Source organism: Microtus oregoni, unplaced genomic scaffold (genome assembly GCF_018167655.1).
Source record: "Microtus oregoni isolate MIOR12 unplaced genomic scaffold, Mior012 000004F_ref0000308, whole genome shotgun sequence".
NCBI classification, from domain to species: domain Eukaryota; kingdom Metazoa; phylum Chordata; class Mammalia; order Rodentia; family Cricetidae; genus Microtus; species Microtus oregoni.
The window spans coordinates 43,556,521-43,575,106 of NW_024543063.1; the positions used below are offsets into that span (position 1 = coordinate 43,556,521).

Genomic DNA, 18,586 nt, shown 5'->3' on the forward strand with positions numbered 1-18,586 from the left:
GTTTGGGCCGTGAACTACAGTACCAATACTAGAAATTTAATCTACACACTTGCCAAAACAGGCACTCAAAGACTGATGTGCAAAAGTATTCAGCTTCTATTTTAGAAAAAAAAAGAAACATAAATATACTATATGCCCATCAACAAGAGATTGAATAAATGCATTTTAAAACAATTAGAAAGGACAAGGTAGAATAGAAGAACTTATACCATGAGTAAATCTCTAAGACATCTTAGGTTTCAAAATCCATTTTAGTCCAACATAACTCATTATCCTATAGATTTGTTTATAACATAAGTGTAGAAATAATGTCTTAGAAGTGTGTGCACTATTTGTCCTCTCTATAAAGAGAGGGCACAGGACTACAGGTAGTAGTCAAAGAAAAATATACTTGCCTACAATGTCACATGCTTTTTTAAAGAGACTACAGACACAAATACTTCTGTAATTTGAAACTAATTTTGAGAACAAGACAGACTAGGAGGAGAAGACTCAGGAAAGGTTTATCCTACAAGCACGATGAGAAGGGTTTGAGTCCCAGGAGCCACATAAAAATGTCAAGTTTGGCTGGGCGGCAGTGGTGCACACCTTTAATCCCAGCACTCAGGAGACAGGGGCAGGTGGATCTCTGTGAGTTCGAGACCAGCCTGGTCTACAAGAGCTAGTTCCAGGACAGGCTCCAAAGCTACAGAGAAACCTGTCTCAAAAAAAAACAAAACAAAACAAAAAATGTCAAGCTTGAAGGCACTCTTGGAAACCCCACATCGAGGAAATAAAGACGAAAAAAAAAATCCCTGGGGCTTGCTGGTCAACCAGTCTGGCCAGATCCATGAGTTCCAGGTTCAATAGGAAAGTCTGTCTCCAAAAATAAACCAGAGAATGATTGAGGGAGAGACCCAATGTTGACCTCTGGTTCCCACACACACTAGTCATAAGCACACACACGTGCGCGCGCGCGCAAACACACACACACACACACACACACAGATCTACAAATAATTGTGGAAAATATCCTTGACAAACTGTCAAATGAGGACAATCATTACCACTGTGCACAGTCGCACTCTCGTATGTAAAAGGACACAAGTTGGGTTAGACATGCACACACAGATATGCCTAGCATGCCACTTCCCAGCTCCTGAAAACACTGGTAGCACAGGATGTCACAGAAGAGGTACCTGAGTCACGAGGAGCACAGAGTTATGCTCTTGAGAACCACCGGGGACTTCATCTTGTATCTGTGCTGGCTGATGTTTTCCTTCTGTTAAGGACGTCCTGCTAACTGAAGGCGAACACACACTTGTAGAACACTTTTAGAGTCTAGTAAGACTCTGACGTTGACTTGCAAAGTACAAACAAAACCAACCCATCCTTTTTGAATGTCCCAGGAGCCTGAGAACAAGGGCGACCACTCGAAGGTACGCATCTACACTTCTCCGTGCGTGATTCAAGAGCATCAGGAGACCCTAAAGCGACTGTCTGAAGTTTGGCAAAAGGTTTCTGAGCAGGATGACCTCATCCAGGAGCTTCGGAATAAACTGGCCTGCAGCAACGCTTTGGTATGGGTCTCTCTTTAGAACGTTAGCTTAACAGACTCCCCATGGAGCCACGAAAAAGGGAGTCAACTAAATTTGCCTTAGACAGCCTGATGTAAGCCTGAGAGCTCAATTCTTTCTTATCCATCCCGACCCGTGGGAAGGGTACAGTGAATTATAGAAATATACCACCAGCCCATGCTGCAGAGAGGAACCCACTGCAATAGTAGTGTGTGTGTTTGTGTGTGTGTGTGTGTGTTATTAATTGCTCACCCTGATTGACATGACCGCTTGCAGGTTCTAGAGCGTGAGGAGGCTTTGATAAAATTACAAGCTGACTTCGCTTCCTACACAGCCACCCACAGGCATCCCCCTACCTCCTCAGAAGACTGCGAGGACATCAAAAAGGTGACATGCCTTTGCTTCTCTGTGGGATTACACTAAGGGGGCTTGTTTCTGGATTTCTGTGATTATTTTTATCTCGATACCATAGTGTGTAAGTGTTCTGTATTTGTATGACCTTGGCCAGCCTTGCCAAAGGATACTACTGTGTATAGCATATTCCAGCCCCAAAGACTGCAGCAGCGTTAGATAGACCGTGGAACTTCATCCACCTTCTCGTCCACTTCTAATGTTTCATCCAAGCAAGACAGTACTCCTGTTGGCCTGAAAGACTCAGAAAGACTCTGCAAACATCTATGACCTGTCTTGAATTGAAAAGAACAAACATGGGGAAAATTATCAGTAAAACTCATTCATTTTTTTAATTCTATAACTTTGAAGCAGTATCAAAACTTGGCCTAGAGAAATGATTCAGCAGTTAAAATCACCCAAGTTGCAAAGGCCCTCAGTGTAGTTCCCAGCACCCATATCAGGCAGCTCACAACCTCCATTAACTTCAGCTCTAGAAGTATCGGGCACTTCCGTCCTCCATGGGCAATGGCACTCACAAACACCCACACACAAACCCACATACATGCACATAGAATATTTTTAAGAGCGGTGTCTCAAGTTGTTTCTTATAATAAATAAGCAGGTAAGCCATGTCAACAAATAACAGGTTTCGGTAAACTGATAGTCAAAACACAGGCCCCACAGACAAGCCCTTGAGTCTGCCATGCCTCAGCATGAGGCCTGTGACAAGCAGCCTCGCTAGCACACTGTGAAGAAGGTAACACAAGCTTGCCTGGGTCTGCCTGGAGAGGAGGTGTGTAGCGGGAACAGAGAATGAGCCGAGAAAGGAAAAAACAGACCTTAAGTTCTCCAAGGGGACCTCTAATGTGGGCAGGCAGACTCTTCAGGACTTTCCAGAAAGTCAGGTGACTGTGGCATGGATACTGAACCTTGACGATCTTCCTTGGAACTACGAATGCCGTCACTGTTTGTCTAAGTGGTGGTGACCACACCATCTGTAGTGTGATAAGACTTTTCCTGTGGAGACACACATACATCTACTCACCCCAGATAGGGAACCCACGACAGGCCAAATACAGACACCACCAAAGTCCAACTTGGTGAACCAATGAGTTGTATTGGGGTTACTTACAGGAATGTTGGTGGGGAGGGGGCCTGGGTTTGATCCCTAGCACTCACATGACCGGATATGGAGTTACATGTTTGATCCCAGAGCTGGGAAGGTGGAGAAAGGCTGATCCTGCAAGCCAGTCTAGCCAAGTGGGTGAAGCTCAGTGAGAGACCCTGCCTCAAAAAATAAGGTGGAGAATGATTGAGGAAGACACCCAAAATCGAACTCAGGCACACATACACATATACAAACACCCATGTGCATATGTGTATACATGCACAGTAAACAAATGGGAAGCAAGAAGAGGAGGGAGGGACAGAGGGAGAGAGGGAGGAAAGAAGGAAGGAAGAGAGGAAGGGAGGGAGGGAGAGAGGAAGGGAAGAAGAAAGGGAGGGAGAGAGAAAGGGAGAGAGGAGGGAAGAAGGGAAGAAGAGAGGGAGGGAGGAAAGGAGGGAGGGAGGGAGGGGGAGGGAGGGAAAAAGGGAAGAAGGAAGGAAAAATGGAAGGGAGGGAGGAAGGGAGATAGGAGTGAAGGAGGAATGGAGAAAGGGAGGGAGGGAAGAGAGGAAGAAGGAAGGAAAGATGGGAGGGAGGGAAGGAAGGAAGGAAGTTAGGGAGGGAGGGAGGGAAGGAAGGAAGGAAGTTAGGGAGGGAGGGAGGGAGGGAGGGAGGGAGGGAGGGAGGGAGGGAGATTCCTTTGTGCTCTCACCCTACTCTTCTGCCTTCCAACCCTCAGATCCTGAAGCACCTGCAGGAGCAGAAAGACAGCCAGTGTCTGCACGTGGAGGAGTACCAGAACCTCGTCAAGGACCTGCGCATGGAGCTGGAAGCCGTGTCAGAGCAGAAGAAGAACATCATGAAGGGTAAAGGGGGACCACGAGCCACAGCTGTGGAGCAGGAGGGCACCCCGCCTCTGGTGGCTAAGCGGTGTTTTCTTCCCCACGTCAGACATGATGAAGCTGGAGCTGGAGCTACACGGGCTGCGGGAGGAGGCATCAGCCCACATGGAGAGGAAGGACAAGGAGACTGCCATCCTGCAGCACCGGATGCAGGAGCTGCAGCAGCAGTATACAGAGACACAGAAGCTGGCCCTGAAGAAGGACAAGGTGAGCTAGCACTCCCTGGGTCTCGGTTGGAACAGTCAAGGGGGTCTGGACAAGAGCATCTCTGCCTACTGTGGCTGCCATGCTGTAGCCCATGATGTCTACAGTGGCTATTAGAGACATGTTCCTGGAAAAGCCTAGAACCAGAGCCGAGAACAGGAAGATGGTCAAACCAGTGTAAGCCTTTATGGGCAGCACCATCCAAACCCTGGACTCTCCTCAGTGCTACTAAAGATAAAACAGTTGGTTTACAGGCATTAAAATCTCTTGTTTTAAAATAAGGCCGAAGCCCACCAGGCATAATAGAAACATCTAGAAAAGTGGAGCATTCCTGGGCAGTGGTGGCTCATGTCTTTAATCCCAGCACTTGGGAGGCAGAGGCAGGCAGATCTCAATGAGTTCGAGGCCAACCTGGTCTGCAAAGCAAGTTCCAGGACAGCCAGGACTGTTACACAAAGAAACCCTATCTCGAAGATCAAAAAGAAAGGAAAGAAGAAAAGAAAGGGGAGCAACAAAAAGCAAGGATTCTATCGGCGCCCGGCTTTGTCCTTGATGTGTGCATTCCGCACTCTTGAGTACCAATGATATGCCAATCATCATTCTACGCATTAAGACACATTCCACAAAACACACAGCAGCCCCATCCTCACAGGGGAGGGGGTGGTGACATAAATAACCTGTGACCCTGATAGAGTGGAGATGGAAAAGGACAAATTCCTGAAACAGCTTGGTGACTGGGTTGTGTGAACGGCCTCCCTGATCAGGTGACCCTGGGCAGAGATTTGAAGGCAGTGCGAGAACCACCAGGCTGGTCCCACGGTCTAACGGCTAACACTCAGAGAAAGCTGAAGGCAGAGATCTTAAGGAAGAGCAGTCCAGGCTGAGGGCACAGCAAGACCCTCCAGATGTAGGAGGCGAGCTGAAGAGAGACAGGTCCGGGCTCCTGGACACCAGGCCAGACAGGTAGTCGATGTAGGACCAGATCGTGAGCCTCCTGAGATGGGGCTGTAAAGACTTGAGCCTTTTGCTAAGTAAGGTCAAAGCCAGCAGAGGGTTTTGGACACAGACAGCTCTGGCTTGCACTCTGAAAGGTCCTCTCTGGCTGCTGCAGTGGCACTAGCTTGAGGGTACCCATCATGGGTGCAAAGGGCACAGGTAGAATTGGGCTATCCCAGCCGGGCAGGCCAGCGGCTCAGCTGTAGTGCTTAGGCCTCTCCCAGCATCCCTTCCTCTGACATCCACAGTTGCTCCAAGACAAGGACGAGAGGCTGCATGAGCTGGAGAAGAAACTGGCACATGTGCAGAACACCTTCATGGAGAAAGAGGCAGAGCTGGAGAAGCTGCAGCGCGCAATGAAAGACCTCAAGGCAAATCTGCAAGAGGCCAGGCAGGGCACATCCAAAGTGGATTGTGAGGCCCTGCGGTCCGAGGTCCAGAAACTGAAGGACACTCTGGAGGAGACCAAAGAGCAAGCAAAGCTGGCCGGTGAGACTCGGGCTTACCCTGCCCAGCCACACTTCCAACCCTGTCTCCACAAGGAGCCACATCCGCCATCTTACTCCACACTCCCTGACTTCATCTCCATCCCAGCAGTTCCCTCAACTCTCCAGAGCCCCCAAACTCACAGCCTCTCCGAAGCCCCTGCTAACAGCCTCCTGCTCCCATCAGTCCCTCAGCGGCCTTAGACGAATGCCCCAGTCCACGCAGACAGCAGAGAGGACGGGGCCCATGAGAGGCTTCCTGGAGCCATATTTTGACTCTGTCTTCTCCAGGCCCTTCACCCCACGTTTGGTTTTTCCTTCCCTGTCTTTCAATCCCACCCCCTCCTTTCTGCTTCCAAACACAGCCTGTTCTGTAGCCCATGCTGGGATGGGAACTTGTCCTCACCTCTCTGAGGAGATGGCTTTCTCAGCTCACCAATCTCTTCTCAGGGTTCAGTCTCTTCAGCAGGGTTCCTTCAGGGATGATGATAATATCCTTAATTTGGCTGGTAGTTACACAGCTTCGTGAGCTCACTAAAACCCACTGTGTTCACCACTCTAAAGAGGTCAATATAAGAAGATCGGCAGCTTGGCTCCTCTCTCCCGGCTCTGTCCTGACGTTAGCCACCCACCCTCAGTCCTCAGCTTTGTAGACTTGGGCCCTCAGTCCAACACAGACCTCACAATTGTTTCCTTTCCTCTGGGCTCTGACCAGCCATCCACCCCTCAAGCACTGTCCCCACCCCTCTCCTCCCTCCCATGTTCTGGTTCCTCAGTGAGCTTCCTCCTCCGGTAGCTACCTTAGAGTCCCCTCGGTAGCTTCCTGCCTTGGAAGAACAGCCTTCCTTCATTCCTCCGTGTAGTAATAGGGGGCGGCGGGGCTGCGTTCCCAGCACCCCAGCCGCCTGCTCGGCTTATGCCCAAAATAACAACACACAAACTGTATTCATTTAAACACTGCTTGGCCCTTTAGCTCTAGCCCTTACTGGCTAATTCTGATATCCTGATCAACCCATCTCTAATAATCTGTGAGAACCGGTCTTACCAGGAAGATTCTAGCCTAGTCCATCCTGGGTCAGAGCTTCATGGCGTGTGTCTGCCCGGGAGCGGGGCATGGTGTCTCTGCTCCAGCGAGCAGAGCTGTGGAGTCTGAGCTCACTTCCTCTTCCTCCCAGCGTTCTGTTCTGTTTACTCCTCCCACCTATCTTCTAACCAATAAAATGGGCCAAGACAGTTCCTTTATTAGCCAATGACCTTCCTCCATCACCTCCGTATCATCCTCTCAGCTTTTCCCAAAATGGAAGTGCGTGTGTGTGTGTGTGTGTGTGTGTGTGTGTGTGTGTGTGTTTAATCTTCCTGTCTCTTTTTACAAAATGTCTGATGTATGGTCACTTCTTCCGTGATGCTATCTTTCTTTCGGTATACCAGAATAGGACACTTCAAGGAAGGGATGAGAGAACAGAGTTGAAAGAATGCCTGTGGGGTGAGGAGACACACTCCACCAAAATGATCCCCCCTAATGACAGCAGGGTGTCGGTGTCTTCCCTCAGTGGAGGCAGGGGGATGAAAGGCTACCACTGGAGGTCGTCTCTGATTGGATGTTTTTGTTTGAGACAGTGTAGCTCTGGCTGGTCTGGAACTCACTACGTACACCAGGTGGATCCCGTGGAGCACTTCCTGTTTCTGCCTCCAAAATACACCACCATATCCAAATTGCATCGTGGTTTTCCCAATGTTCTCTTTCCCTTACATGGGTCTCCGCTTACTGCTTCAAGTCTAAACATTTCCTCCCATGCTGTCAACCTTCTGCGCCCTCTCTGATCCACCTTCTTGCTCAGCTGCAGCCTACCATCCCCCACTTTCCATCCCAACTCAGCTCACCTCCTCCCATCCTTCACCCACATGCTCTTTCCACGTTGCCCCTGCACATCTGTTCCAATGAGCCCTCCCCGAAACACATTCCTCCTCCTTCTAAGGCTGTGTCAGCTTCTCCCTGTCTTCACAAGTCCACCCACAGCTCTCATGGCTGAGTTTGTGGGCAGCATAAGCTCGGCACTGCAGCATTTCTCAGGCCAGGATGGAGCTTGGTGGTAGAGCATGTGCTTTGCCTGTGCTTGGTCCCCGGCACCAAAACATAAATCAATCAATAACATTTCAGTGTTCTCTATAATGGATGGGTAATCATAGAGTTCACCAGACTAAACTCCTTGAGGACTGGGATTTGTCCCTAATGACAGAATTAGTCAGAGGTGCTGAATGATTGCTACCAATTTATTTAATTTTAGCCAGGAAGGAATCCAAGGCTGAAGGGCAGTTAAAGACAGAGCTCCTTCAGACTTATGCTGGCATTGGGAGAGGCAAGGGCAGGCTAGGAACGGAAGACTGTCACAGAATAAAAGGCTTAGTCTCTAGTGAGTCCTGACTGAGAGTCCCATGGGCTGCCTATCACATGGAACCCTCCTTGGCTTCTTCAGATCAGAACCTCGCCCAGTGTAAGGAGGAAGCACAGCAGGCTGGTAGCAACCTAGAGGACGCTCATCGGAAAATCGAGAACTGCCTTCTCCTGGACAAGAAGAAGGCGGACATCATCAAGGATCTGCAGGGTCAGCTGCAGAAGCTGCAAGAGGAGGCTGAAGCAGCTGAAAAGGAGAGAGTAGGCAACAGGTACCCCCAGCCCCATCCCTGGACCCCAGGTTGGCAGCGGCCCAGAGTGAGATAGTCCCCAGGGAGGGACTGTCTCCGCAATTCATCAACACAGGCCCTGAAGCTGGTCCTGTGCTCACCCTGCTCAGGAAACGGATAGAGGAGCTGACCTCGGAACTCTACGAGAGCCAGCGGCGGCTGACAAATTCCGACAATGAGAAGATGCTGCTCAAGAAGACGCTAAACGAGAGTGAACAAAGAATAAGCGACTTGATGGAAGCCGCCAAAATCGCTGAACAAAAGGTAAGAGAGTGCGCAGACAGCTACTACCGCTATCTGGCCTGCCTGAGGCCAAGGAGACCAGTCTCTATTAACTTCCCAGAACTTGTGATAGACTGTTACACCAGCCACTCAGGACCAGTTCCCATGACCGGTCATAAGCATGTTCAAGGATTAGGCTTAAAAACACCCAGAGGACAATATAAGTTGTTGTATTACTTGCTTCTCTATTGCTACAATAAAACACCACAACCAAGGAAACCTAGAGAAGAAAGAGTTTATTTGGGCTTACCTTGCAGAGGGTTCGAGTCCATCAGAGGGGCAGGGGCGGGCATTGGCAGGCATGCCGGCTAGAACAGGATGCTGTGAAGTTATATCTTGAACCATAAGCCCAAAGCAGGATTAGGACAAGGCCTTAAATTCTTAAAGCTCGGTCACTAGTGACATACTCCCCTCAGCAAGGCCACACCTCCTAACCTCCACCCCACCCCAAACAGTGCCAACTACTGGGGACGAGGTGTTCAAATGCAGGAGCCTATGAGGGACATTCTCCTTCAAACCGCTGTTGGTTCATTCATGTGTTTGTTTGCAGTCAATGCTTGCCCACTGGCCTGTGTCCCCAGCCTCTACTGCTCTTCTGAAGACCGAGGGGCCATCCTTGTCCATCCGTTGACAGTCTTTGATCTCTCACGGATTTACTTTATTCCAAGAGGTTTTTATGTGAAGAGTTGGCCTAGAGGGCAAGAAAGTCGACATTATAGGAACTGGGTCCATACATTGGTTTAGTTAAAGAATTAAACAGAGTATTAGAGCAAACATTCCCCCCCGAGTGTGCTGGGGGGTGGGGGTGCTAAGAAATAACCCTCATGTTTGTTTCCACCCTTCCTGGGTAGAACTGTCTGGATTTCTTTTCCCACTGTATAGTAGGGTAGGATTGTCTTGCAGCCTGGCCTTTTTCCTCCCCCCCTCAGCAAAGAGAGCTAACAAACACCAAGAACAAGCTGGAAGAGGAACTTCAGGAGATAAAAGGGTTGCTGGAGGAGAAACGGGAACAACTGAAAAGGAGCAAGGAACAGGAAAAGGCCCTGGAGGGAGAAATTGAGGCTCTGAGACAGGAAGCAAAAAAGAAAGAAAAGATGGTAAGAGGGTGGGACCTGGAGAGCTCGTGCTGTGAATCCGGAGCCGAGAAGGTGAAAGGCAGCCTGGGGGCTCAGGAGAGGAGGGAGAGAAGGGAGACAGACAGTGGGGAGGGTGAAGAGGCCTGAGGAGGAGGAAGAGGAGGAGGAGGAGGAGGAGGAGGAGGAGGAGGAGGAGGAGGAAGGACAAGAGGCTCAAGTTAACCCCCTGCTCTGGCGGTGGGGGTGGGCTTCACTGTTTAATGGGAGAGCAGGCCAAAGAGCGGGTGAGGAAGCTGGAGGAAGAGAAGGAGAATCTGCAGACGGAGCTCAGTTCCTGTTCCTCACACCTGGAGTCCACCATCAACAAATACAACAACTCCCAGAAAGTCATCCAGGAGCTCAACGTAGAGGTGAGTAGACAGCAACCCCAAAGAAGGGCCCTGACTTCGCATCTCAGGCTTGGCTGCCTGTGCACGCCTGAGGCCCTGCAGCTCGTCTCTGTCCTATAATGGGTGGGAGATGGCTGCAGACCCTAGGGGGAAAACTTTTTCTTCCTTAAGTAACAGGTTTCATTTCGTACTGGGGGAGCCCCCACCCCAAACTCCTGGAATGTTCCGCCAAGTCTTTCCGCATTAGAAATTAGACAAAGAACTGAGTGAATTAATTGTTTGGAACCCCTTGAGAGGGAATATTCTCAAAACTAATTGCAAGTCACAGAAGGTGCTAGGAGAGGGTCATTTCGGTCCATCATTATGCAGATGAAAGTCACCGGGCTGGGACATTCTAGGAACCGCTCTGGAATTCAGCCATTCTCTTTACACACCTTCCTTCTGCTTTCCTCTTAACAAAGTATACGTCACTGTGATCCCCATTTACAAAGGGAAGAAAGGCCGAATCCCAGGGCCACTAATTAGTAAGCGGCCGGACGAACCAGTGTTTGAACCTGGATCATCCAACTCTAAAGCCTGTCCTTTTTTTCCAGCACAAACCGTGATGCTTGCCCCAGTGGAATATATTATGCCTTTCTGGACAAGAAAATATATAGTGCTTAGAAGACAAGTCTCTTGAGCTACAAATGAAAACCCAGGCACCCCTTAATCTTTCATAATACAAAAAGATCTGAAATCCTATGACTATTCAAAGCTTAAGATGAGCTTTCCCAACAGCACTCTGGGCCCCGCTGTGGTCGCAGACAAATGACAGCTCTGAGCTGACCACTGGGGACATCTTGCCACTGAGAGCTGAGGAACTAACTGACTTTGTACTTTTAATTAATATTGACTAATTTTAAGTTCAGACGGCACAGGTCTCGAGTACTGGTCTTCTCGGAGTTTTGTCCCCTGGAGTGGGGAACCGTGAGGTCTCAGTCATTCCGCTCCCTGAGAACCCAACGGAACGCTGTTAAGTGTTCTGTATGAGCCTGGTGGCAGAAATTAGCCGTGTTGATTTAGAAGCAAGAGCACCAATACTGGAATTCCTTTGCCCAGATAGTAAGAAAGATTTGGTTTTTTTGTTGTTTTTTTTAGAGTGTAAACATATTCAACTTTTTAATGTTCAACTTTTTAAAAAGCATTTCCCATACACACTGAATCAATTGAAATAGCTATTAGAAAAAGGCTGAGGTTTGCTTTCTGAACATGTGCTTCCTTTAGCCAATATTCCATATTTTATTTTCAATTTTTTGCTATTTGAAGATAAAGAAATAGATAGAAAACTTTCCCATTTATTTGATTATATCACATTCCCACTGTATTTTATTATTTTTAATATTAATGCAGAACCTCATCCATTCGAATATATTAATTTTCTGTTTGAACATCTTAGTAATTTTACTTATAAGTTGTAATAGTTTCTCAGTTTATTTTCACGAAGTGTGTGTTTGTGTATGCGTGTGTGTATACAGTGTTAGGGATCAAGCCCCAGGCCTTTTACATGCTGGGCTTGTGAACTTTGAGTCAGGGTCTCACTATAGAGTGCAAACTATCCTCAAACTCCTGGAGTTTATGGGTTATTTTTAGTATATAAGTCATTTGTAAATAACAAGGTTCCTAAATGTTTCTTTGTAATATCTATCCTCGTTTTATTTTTCTTGCTTTGTCACATTGGACAGTATCTCCAGTATGAGGATGGACAGCTGCGGTAGTACACGTCTTGTTCTTTACTGTTAATGTAATGTGTCTGCTTCAGCACAATGTGCCCTCTGGGCTTCTTCTACCTCTATCTCTAGTTCCTTCAGTTTTTCAGGTACTAAGAGGTTTGTCAGTTCAGTACAAGGTGTTGAATTCCAACAGGAGCCTAAGGGTTTTTTTTTTTCTGTTAAAATAATAATGCCATCTTTCTCCATCATACAATGGTAAAACGTAATCATAATTTTGGCTCATCTCTGTGTTTCTAGTTTGAGTCCTGGTTGTGTATCATGTACCTCTCTGTTAAATACATCCTTAAAGTAATCTCGGGAGTGAAATCAAACCAGTGCCACTGGAATCTATTGATAAAAACCATTGGTATAGGATAAGGGCTGGAGAGGTAAGTAGAGGAAGACTTCACGGCCTCTGTTAAAACTGAGTTGGATTTAAAGAACAATGAAAGGCTACTGACAGAATTTCCTCAGAGACAAGACACATGAGACTCTGACTAGTGTGTGAACATGGGCCGGGGGAGGGGTAATCGTAGATGTGAGGAGACCACCTGGGAGGATGTGCAGGTTATTAGGTTGTCTCTGGGGAAGACTGGCTGAAGTACTGACTGTGGGAAGAAGCAAGGAATCGAGGATGGCTTAGAGGCCACACATTCTGAAGGTTATCCTTCCGCTTCCAGACTTAGAAACAGATCTCTGTCCCAGGCTTCAGATCTACAAGGAGAAGCCTCACTTTACTCCTCATGGTTCCCAACCGTATGCAGGCACCCAGCGCAAAGCCTCTCCACAGGCATCGCCTCATCTGGCCATCGCCAACGCTGTGTGAAAGAACCTCAGAGGTTCCCGGTCTGTGGAGAAAGGCCTGAGGCGCGAGAAATAAGTGGCAGAACCTGGACCGCAAGCAGGATTTGTGACCGCATCTCCACTGCCTTTAACCACCCAGTACGCTCACTGCCGAGGCTAAGACGCAGAGTTGTTTTAAACACACTGCTGCCTGAGTTGAGTGCAGCAGAGCCCCTTGAACCACACAATTTGAATCTCTAAACAGACCATGTAACTTTACATTCCACCACTGACTTAACATTTCTTCTATGACTGTTGTGTGGCTGCTGTGTGTTGTGCCCGACGGGACAGCAACAGGAGAAAGAGGTGACTTCCTCTGTAGAGCGCACACAGGGCTGGGTCAGAGACCTGCCCGCCTCGACCCGACACGCAAGGATGACGCGACACACCGGAGCTCTTCCTGCTAGCAGTTTATTCAGGACCTTGTCTCTCTTTTTTTTTTTCTCTCTCTCTCTCAGGGCAAACCTCTCCCCGCCCTTAAAAAGGCACAGGCCGCCAACCCCGCCAACCCCGGATTGCCAGGTGGGCACTGCCCATAGGTTCATGCATATGCAAGCAGCTGACAATCATTGCGTGATAATAGCATAAGTCAGGCCTTAGCCAATATTCGGAGCTGATTATCACAGAGAGCACTCGCTTTTGGGATCGCGGAGGGCGGGAGCCAGCACCATCAGGTGCAGCTCCACACAGCTCTCTACAATGCTGTATCGTATCCATCAGCCTGGTGTTGGTTCTAGTGTGTGTACAGGTGCACACATGTGTCCATGGTCGTGGGGATGCGTCCATGTGGAGACCAAAGGACAGCTTTCAGCTCTACTCCTCAGGGGTTGTCTGTCTCTAGTTCTCTTTCTGAGACAGGGTCCCCCAGTGGTTTAAAGATCACCAAATAGGCTAGTCTGCTTTGCGTCCCGGAGATGCACCTGTCTCTACCTCTCTGGCACTGGGGTTAATTGTAAGAGCACACTGCCATGCCCAGCATCTTTTTTTTTAAGCCTATGTATATGTATGTATGGTTTACCTACATGTATGTCTATGTACCACATGTATGCAATGCCTGTGGAGGCCAGGAGAAGATATCAGATCTCCCAGGACTGGAGTTACAGATGGTTATAGATGACCATGTGAGTAATGGGAATTGAACCCAGGTCTCCCGAAAGAGCAGCCAGTACTCTTAACCACTGAGCTATTTCTCCAGCTCCGAGACTCATCTTTCTTAAGTAGGTTCTAGGAACCTAACTCAAGTCCTCACAAGCTCTGTGTGGACTGGGCTACCTCCCTGGCCCAGACTGACATCTTTGTATCTGTGAAACATATTCCGTGAAGTTAGCATGTTCCAGTGCTGCTATTGGAGACATGGTACCCAGAAAGCGAAACGTGGCTAGAAAGATACAGGGACGCTCAGGAAGAGCTCTGCATTTCCTCACAGTGAGATGAAGATATGAGTACAAACACAGATGCCCAGGCGCTTATGGCAGAGAGCCCAGCTCTTGTCTACTTCCTGCATACAGTCACACATCTGTGGCCGGGAACAGCCTTGACAGTGATGCTCTTGTTCCCTAAAGATAGCCCGCCAGAAAGACTCCATCATGATTCTGCAGACACAGCTGGACTCAGCTATCCAGAAAGAAAAGAACTACCTCCAGAACATGGTCAGCAAAGAAACCTACGAAGAGGTTTTGCGGAAGTCGGGCGTCTGCCAAGATGACCTGACACAAGCCCTGGAGAAGGTGAGGCCACACCCACTCTTCACCCAGGAAGTAGTCCAAGAAATTTAGGGACTCTGAGTGGGCAGAAGCCGATTCCTTACAAGACTGGCAACCCTCAGGGCTTCTCAACCCTTGCCTAGATAGGGGTGTCTGCACAATGAAGACTTCCTTCCTCTTTGCATTGTATGCTGCTGTCCTTGTATTGGTTGTGAGGTGGCAGAGATGGCATTGTCTAACAAGTCATCCCACTCATGAGTGATTCGGGGACAGGGTTTGTCCCAAAGCCTGGGTTGTTGGGGAAATCCATGCATCCTCTGTAGATCAGTAGATACATGTAGAAAGAAAGGAACTGGAAGAGGGGAATAAAAACCCAGGAGAGTAGTGCAGAAAGCCAACCTTTGTCTCCCCCCACCCCTTTGGAACACCAGCACCATCGTGGGCAGAGGACGGGGAGGGCCTGGAACCTTCTGCACTAAAGACTTGGCAGCGAAGGTCAAGGGCCCTGGTGGCCGCTCTAATGCACTCTGTCTTTGCTGGAAGCTCACTCATGCGACCGCTGAGACAAAGAGCCTGCAGCGCAACTTGCAACAGACCCAAGAGAGGAAGGCGCAGCTGGAAGATGAAATCATGGCTTATGAGGAAAGGATGAAAAAGCTCAACGTGGAGTTAAAAAAGCTACAGGGCTTCCACCAGCAGAGTGAGCTAGAGGTGAGAGGCTGGGGGCTCAGGCTGTCTTCCTCTTAGAGGTCCACAAGGTCACCTTTAGCACGCAGAATTATTTAGCGCCCAACCATACCCTTTGGCTGAGAGGTTCACTCCACCTCGGCTTCTGGAATGACAGGCAGGCCAGAAGGTCGGAGCAGGGGCGCCCTCTGCTGGTCACTGGAAATAAAAGGTACAGACCCTCCAAACCACACTTCCAGTGGAGAGGGTACCCTCCACCTTGCCTGAGCCCGCCCCTGCCCACTCCCTCACTTTGCACTCCCGGGCAGGTGCACACCTTTGATAAGAAACTGGAAGAGATGAGCAACCAGGTGTTGCAGTGGCAGAAGCAGCATCAGAGTGACCTCAAGATGCTGGCCGCTAAGGAGACGCAGCTCCGGGAATTCCAGGAAGAAATGGCCACCCTGAAAGAGAACCTCCTTGCAGATGAGAAGGAGGTGGGCACTGTTTGGACCCTGTCACTTGCTCTCCACCCCTCCAGACTGGGGAGTCGTTGGGGATGCCAGGAACAAGACACACACACACACACATATTCTGCAGGAAGCAGAAGCCGGATACTTCCAGCTACCTCTCAACTCACCTATTTTCCTGTGGGTTTTTTTTTTTTTTTTTTTTTTTTTTTGGTTTTTCGAGACAGGGTTTCTCTGTGGTTTTGAAGCCTGTCCTGGAACTAGCTCTTGTAGACCAGGCTGGTCTCGAACTCACAGAGATCCGCCTGCCTCTGCCTCCCGAGTGCTGGGATTAAAGGCATGCGCCACCACCGCCCCGCTTTCCTGTGGTTTTGTTGATAGATATTGAACAAGACTCTCAGCAAGACTTAGTCAGGTCCCTCAGCTGCCACTCACAAGCCCTAGAGCCCTCCCTCTCCTGGGCACATCCTGCTAGGTTTTGTCATCCAATGTGTTAAGCAGTCTTTAAGATATGCCCCCACTTCCAGCATCCCAAGAAGTGCCATTCATGGCATGAAGGCTTGAGACTTAGGGTAGCCACAGAGCCCTTGTTCAAATTAAAAAGAAGCATCTCATTTTTCCCCCAATTCCTCCCTTTGTGGTGACATCAGCTCAGAATACTGTTTTAAAACAAGTCACTTCACTACCATTAGTTTGAGAACCGCCATGGTGAGCGTACGGATCTACCATGTCTGTGATGAATGGCGCCCCTCAGGCGTGTCACCGCTGTGTGGAAGGAAGGTCCTGTACGTGGCAACTCTGGCCTCAAATTGGGCAGCAGAGTTGATTTTATTTTTTCTTTCAGAAAGAAAAATCCAGATTTCGGGGAGGGAGGTAGCCGTGGGTGTCCCCATCCCTTCCAGTCTCATTTTCTTCTTGTATGCAAAGCCATGCTGCCTGCCCCCGAGGACAATCAAAGACACCTGCAGGCTCCACTGGGACAATGACCAGATTATGTGCAACATGGAGCAGTGGGCAAAGGAGCAGAAGTGAGTGTCACCCACAACAGTAGGGGGGTCCCCAGGCCGGGCTGAACTGAGAACCACAGTGACTAAACCACGCGTGCCTGCCCAAGAACTCACCACACACAAGGGTTGGGAATCAGAGGGGTCACACCCCTCCAGGCAGGTTTGCAAAGCCTGCCACACAGGGACAGAGCCACATCAGAGGCAAGGTGTGCTTCACTGAGCTATACGCTTCCTCTACCCAAGCTGGGATCCATCCTCGCGTGGATACCTTGAACCCATTCCTTTGAAATCGTCTGAATGGGAGTCTTCAGCTGACAAGGACTCACAAGGCTCAGGGACAAAATGATGGGGGCCAAGAAACAAGCAGAAACCCTTGCTGAGAAGGACCGGTGCCCATCGGTCAACTTCTCACCCATCTAGGGAAGAGCCATTCTTCCCCTGTGTGTTTTGTTACAGGATTGCCAATGAGAAGCTGGGAAACAAGCTGCGAGAACAGGTGAAATACATCGCCAAGCTGACTGGAGAAAAGGAGTAAGTTGTCCTCCCAGCATTGTTGCCTCTTGGGACCACCCCTGGCCGACTTACATTCTGTATGGGGACTAGCCCCTAGAACAACAGAACCATCTGGAAGGACCCTGAGACCTGAAACCGTTCCTATGCAGCACTGGTATGTCACGTGACTGCGCTGGACCATCATTCTCTCCCTCAACAGCCACCCAGTGAGGTGATGAAACCTCCCACCTCCTTCCCCCACGCACCTGTGGTTTTCAGAGGCCGAGAGCATTGAGACAGGAGTGGGCACAGGCTGGCAGGCCGGCAGGCTGTGGGTAGGGACTAAGCGGCTATAGCTGAGGTCCGTGAATGAAGGAGCACAGAAACCATGGCTCTCTGTGGAAGTTTGGGGTGGGAAGTCCAGGTTAAGGGTTCCTCTGCTTCACCTGGTCCCCAGGAACCTGGGGCTCCTGTTCTCAAGAGCTCCACTCTCCCTCGTGATCCCGCTTCACCACCTGGGCAAAGGTCTGCCCACTGAGAGTGAGGCCTGGGACTACAGGAAGTCAGAGAACAGAGGTGAAGAAAGGGCTGTCCAAAGGTACAATCTTTTAGCCAGGGCCTAGGACGGTGTTTCCCCAAGCTTTTTCCAGGGACACAGAAGCTGCCAAGTTTGGCATTCTAGGAGGGTCTGGAGAGGGCTTGCTTGTGATAACGTTGGCCAAGCAGCCGTCACCTCAAACTTTGCTGAGAAGACTGAGGATGTCAGTGTCTCTGCACGCCTGGCATCCAGGTGTGGCTCCCAGGAGCCAGCTCTGCCCTGGGCTTTGACCTTATGCTGGATCAGGAGTTGAAGGAGAGAACAGAACTGTCACGTGGAGAACAAGAAACCCAGACCCGGAGCAGGCTGGGCTGTGCAGGATGTACAAGACAGAAGATACGCTGACATAGCGAGGGACAGAGAGCCAGGGAATGGAGGCCATAGCAGACCTGGCCTCCAGCCCAGAGGCACGTGGACTGGGGGACCCCAGGGGAAGAGGCCGGATCTCCAGAGAAAGTGGGTGAAGGATGTGACCAGAAGAGGCTGAGGATCCAACCCGTCACATGATTGCTTCCAAAAATGGACCATGATTCTTTCTAATGGAAAAATAAAATGTTCTATGAAAATAATTAACTAAAAAAAAAAAATAGTTGTCATAACCTTGAAAGCCCATACCCAGTAGCACAGACCACCATAAGTTCAAGGCCTGCCTGGGCTATAGATCTAGTTCAAGGCCAGCCTGGGCAATTTGATGAGACCCTGTCTCAAAGAATGTAAACTGGAAGAAAAAGGTTAGGGATATGGTCCAGTGGTGGAATACTCACATGGTTTGAGCAAGGCCCTAGGCTCAATCCCTAGGATGGCCAAAAAAATTATAAAGTAACAGGTAACTCCAAGCTTTTCCTTATAGTTTATCAAGTGCCAGAAAGAGCCGTCTCACCAGATGCTCATTCTTGAACTTCCTTGGTCTTATCTGAGGAAAACCATCCTTTAATAATAAATATAACAACATTAGCCCAACTAATATGTGTTATTCAGCATGTGGA

General features: G+C 49.2%; 1 protein-coding gene across 1 annotated transcript in view; it reads left to right on the top strand.

Annotated features, from left to right (window-relative positions):
- Pmfbp1 (polyamine modulated factor 1 binding protein 1) overlaps positions 1–18,586 on the top strand; it is a 41,627-nt gene that overhangs the window by 21,081 nt on the left and 1,960 nt on the right. Inside the window, exons 5-18 of the mRNA XM_041650327.1 lie at positions 1,389–1,559; positions 1,833–1,943; positions 3,797–3,923; positions 4,009–4,166; positions 5,408–5,648; positions 8,119–8,308; positions 8,437–8,590; positions 9,538–9,705; positions 9,957–10,094; positions 14,227–14,391; positions 14,911–15,078; positions 15,363–15,530; positions 16,431–16,531; positions 16,967–17,041. Coding sequence (XP_041506261.1) covers positions 1,389–1,559; positions 1,833–1,943; positions 3,797–3,923; positions 4,009–4,166; positions 5,408–5,648; positions 8,119–8,308; positions 8,437–8,590; positions 9,538–9,705; positions 9,957–10,094; positions 14,227–14,391; positions 14,911–15,078; positions 15,363–15,530; positions 16,431–16,531; positions 16,967–17,041 — 2,135 coding nt within the window. The remainder of the gene's footprint in view (positions 1–1,388; positions 1,560–1,832; positions 1,944–3,796; positions 3,924–4,008; positions 4,167–5,407; positions 5,649–8,118; positions 8,309–8,436; positions 8,591–9,537; positions 9,706–9,956; positions 10,095–14,226; positions 14,392–14,910; positions 15,079–15,362; positions 15,531–16,430; positions 16,532–16,966; positions 17,042–18,586) is intronic.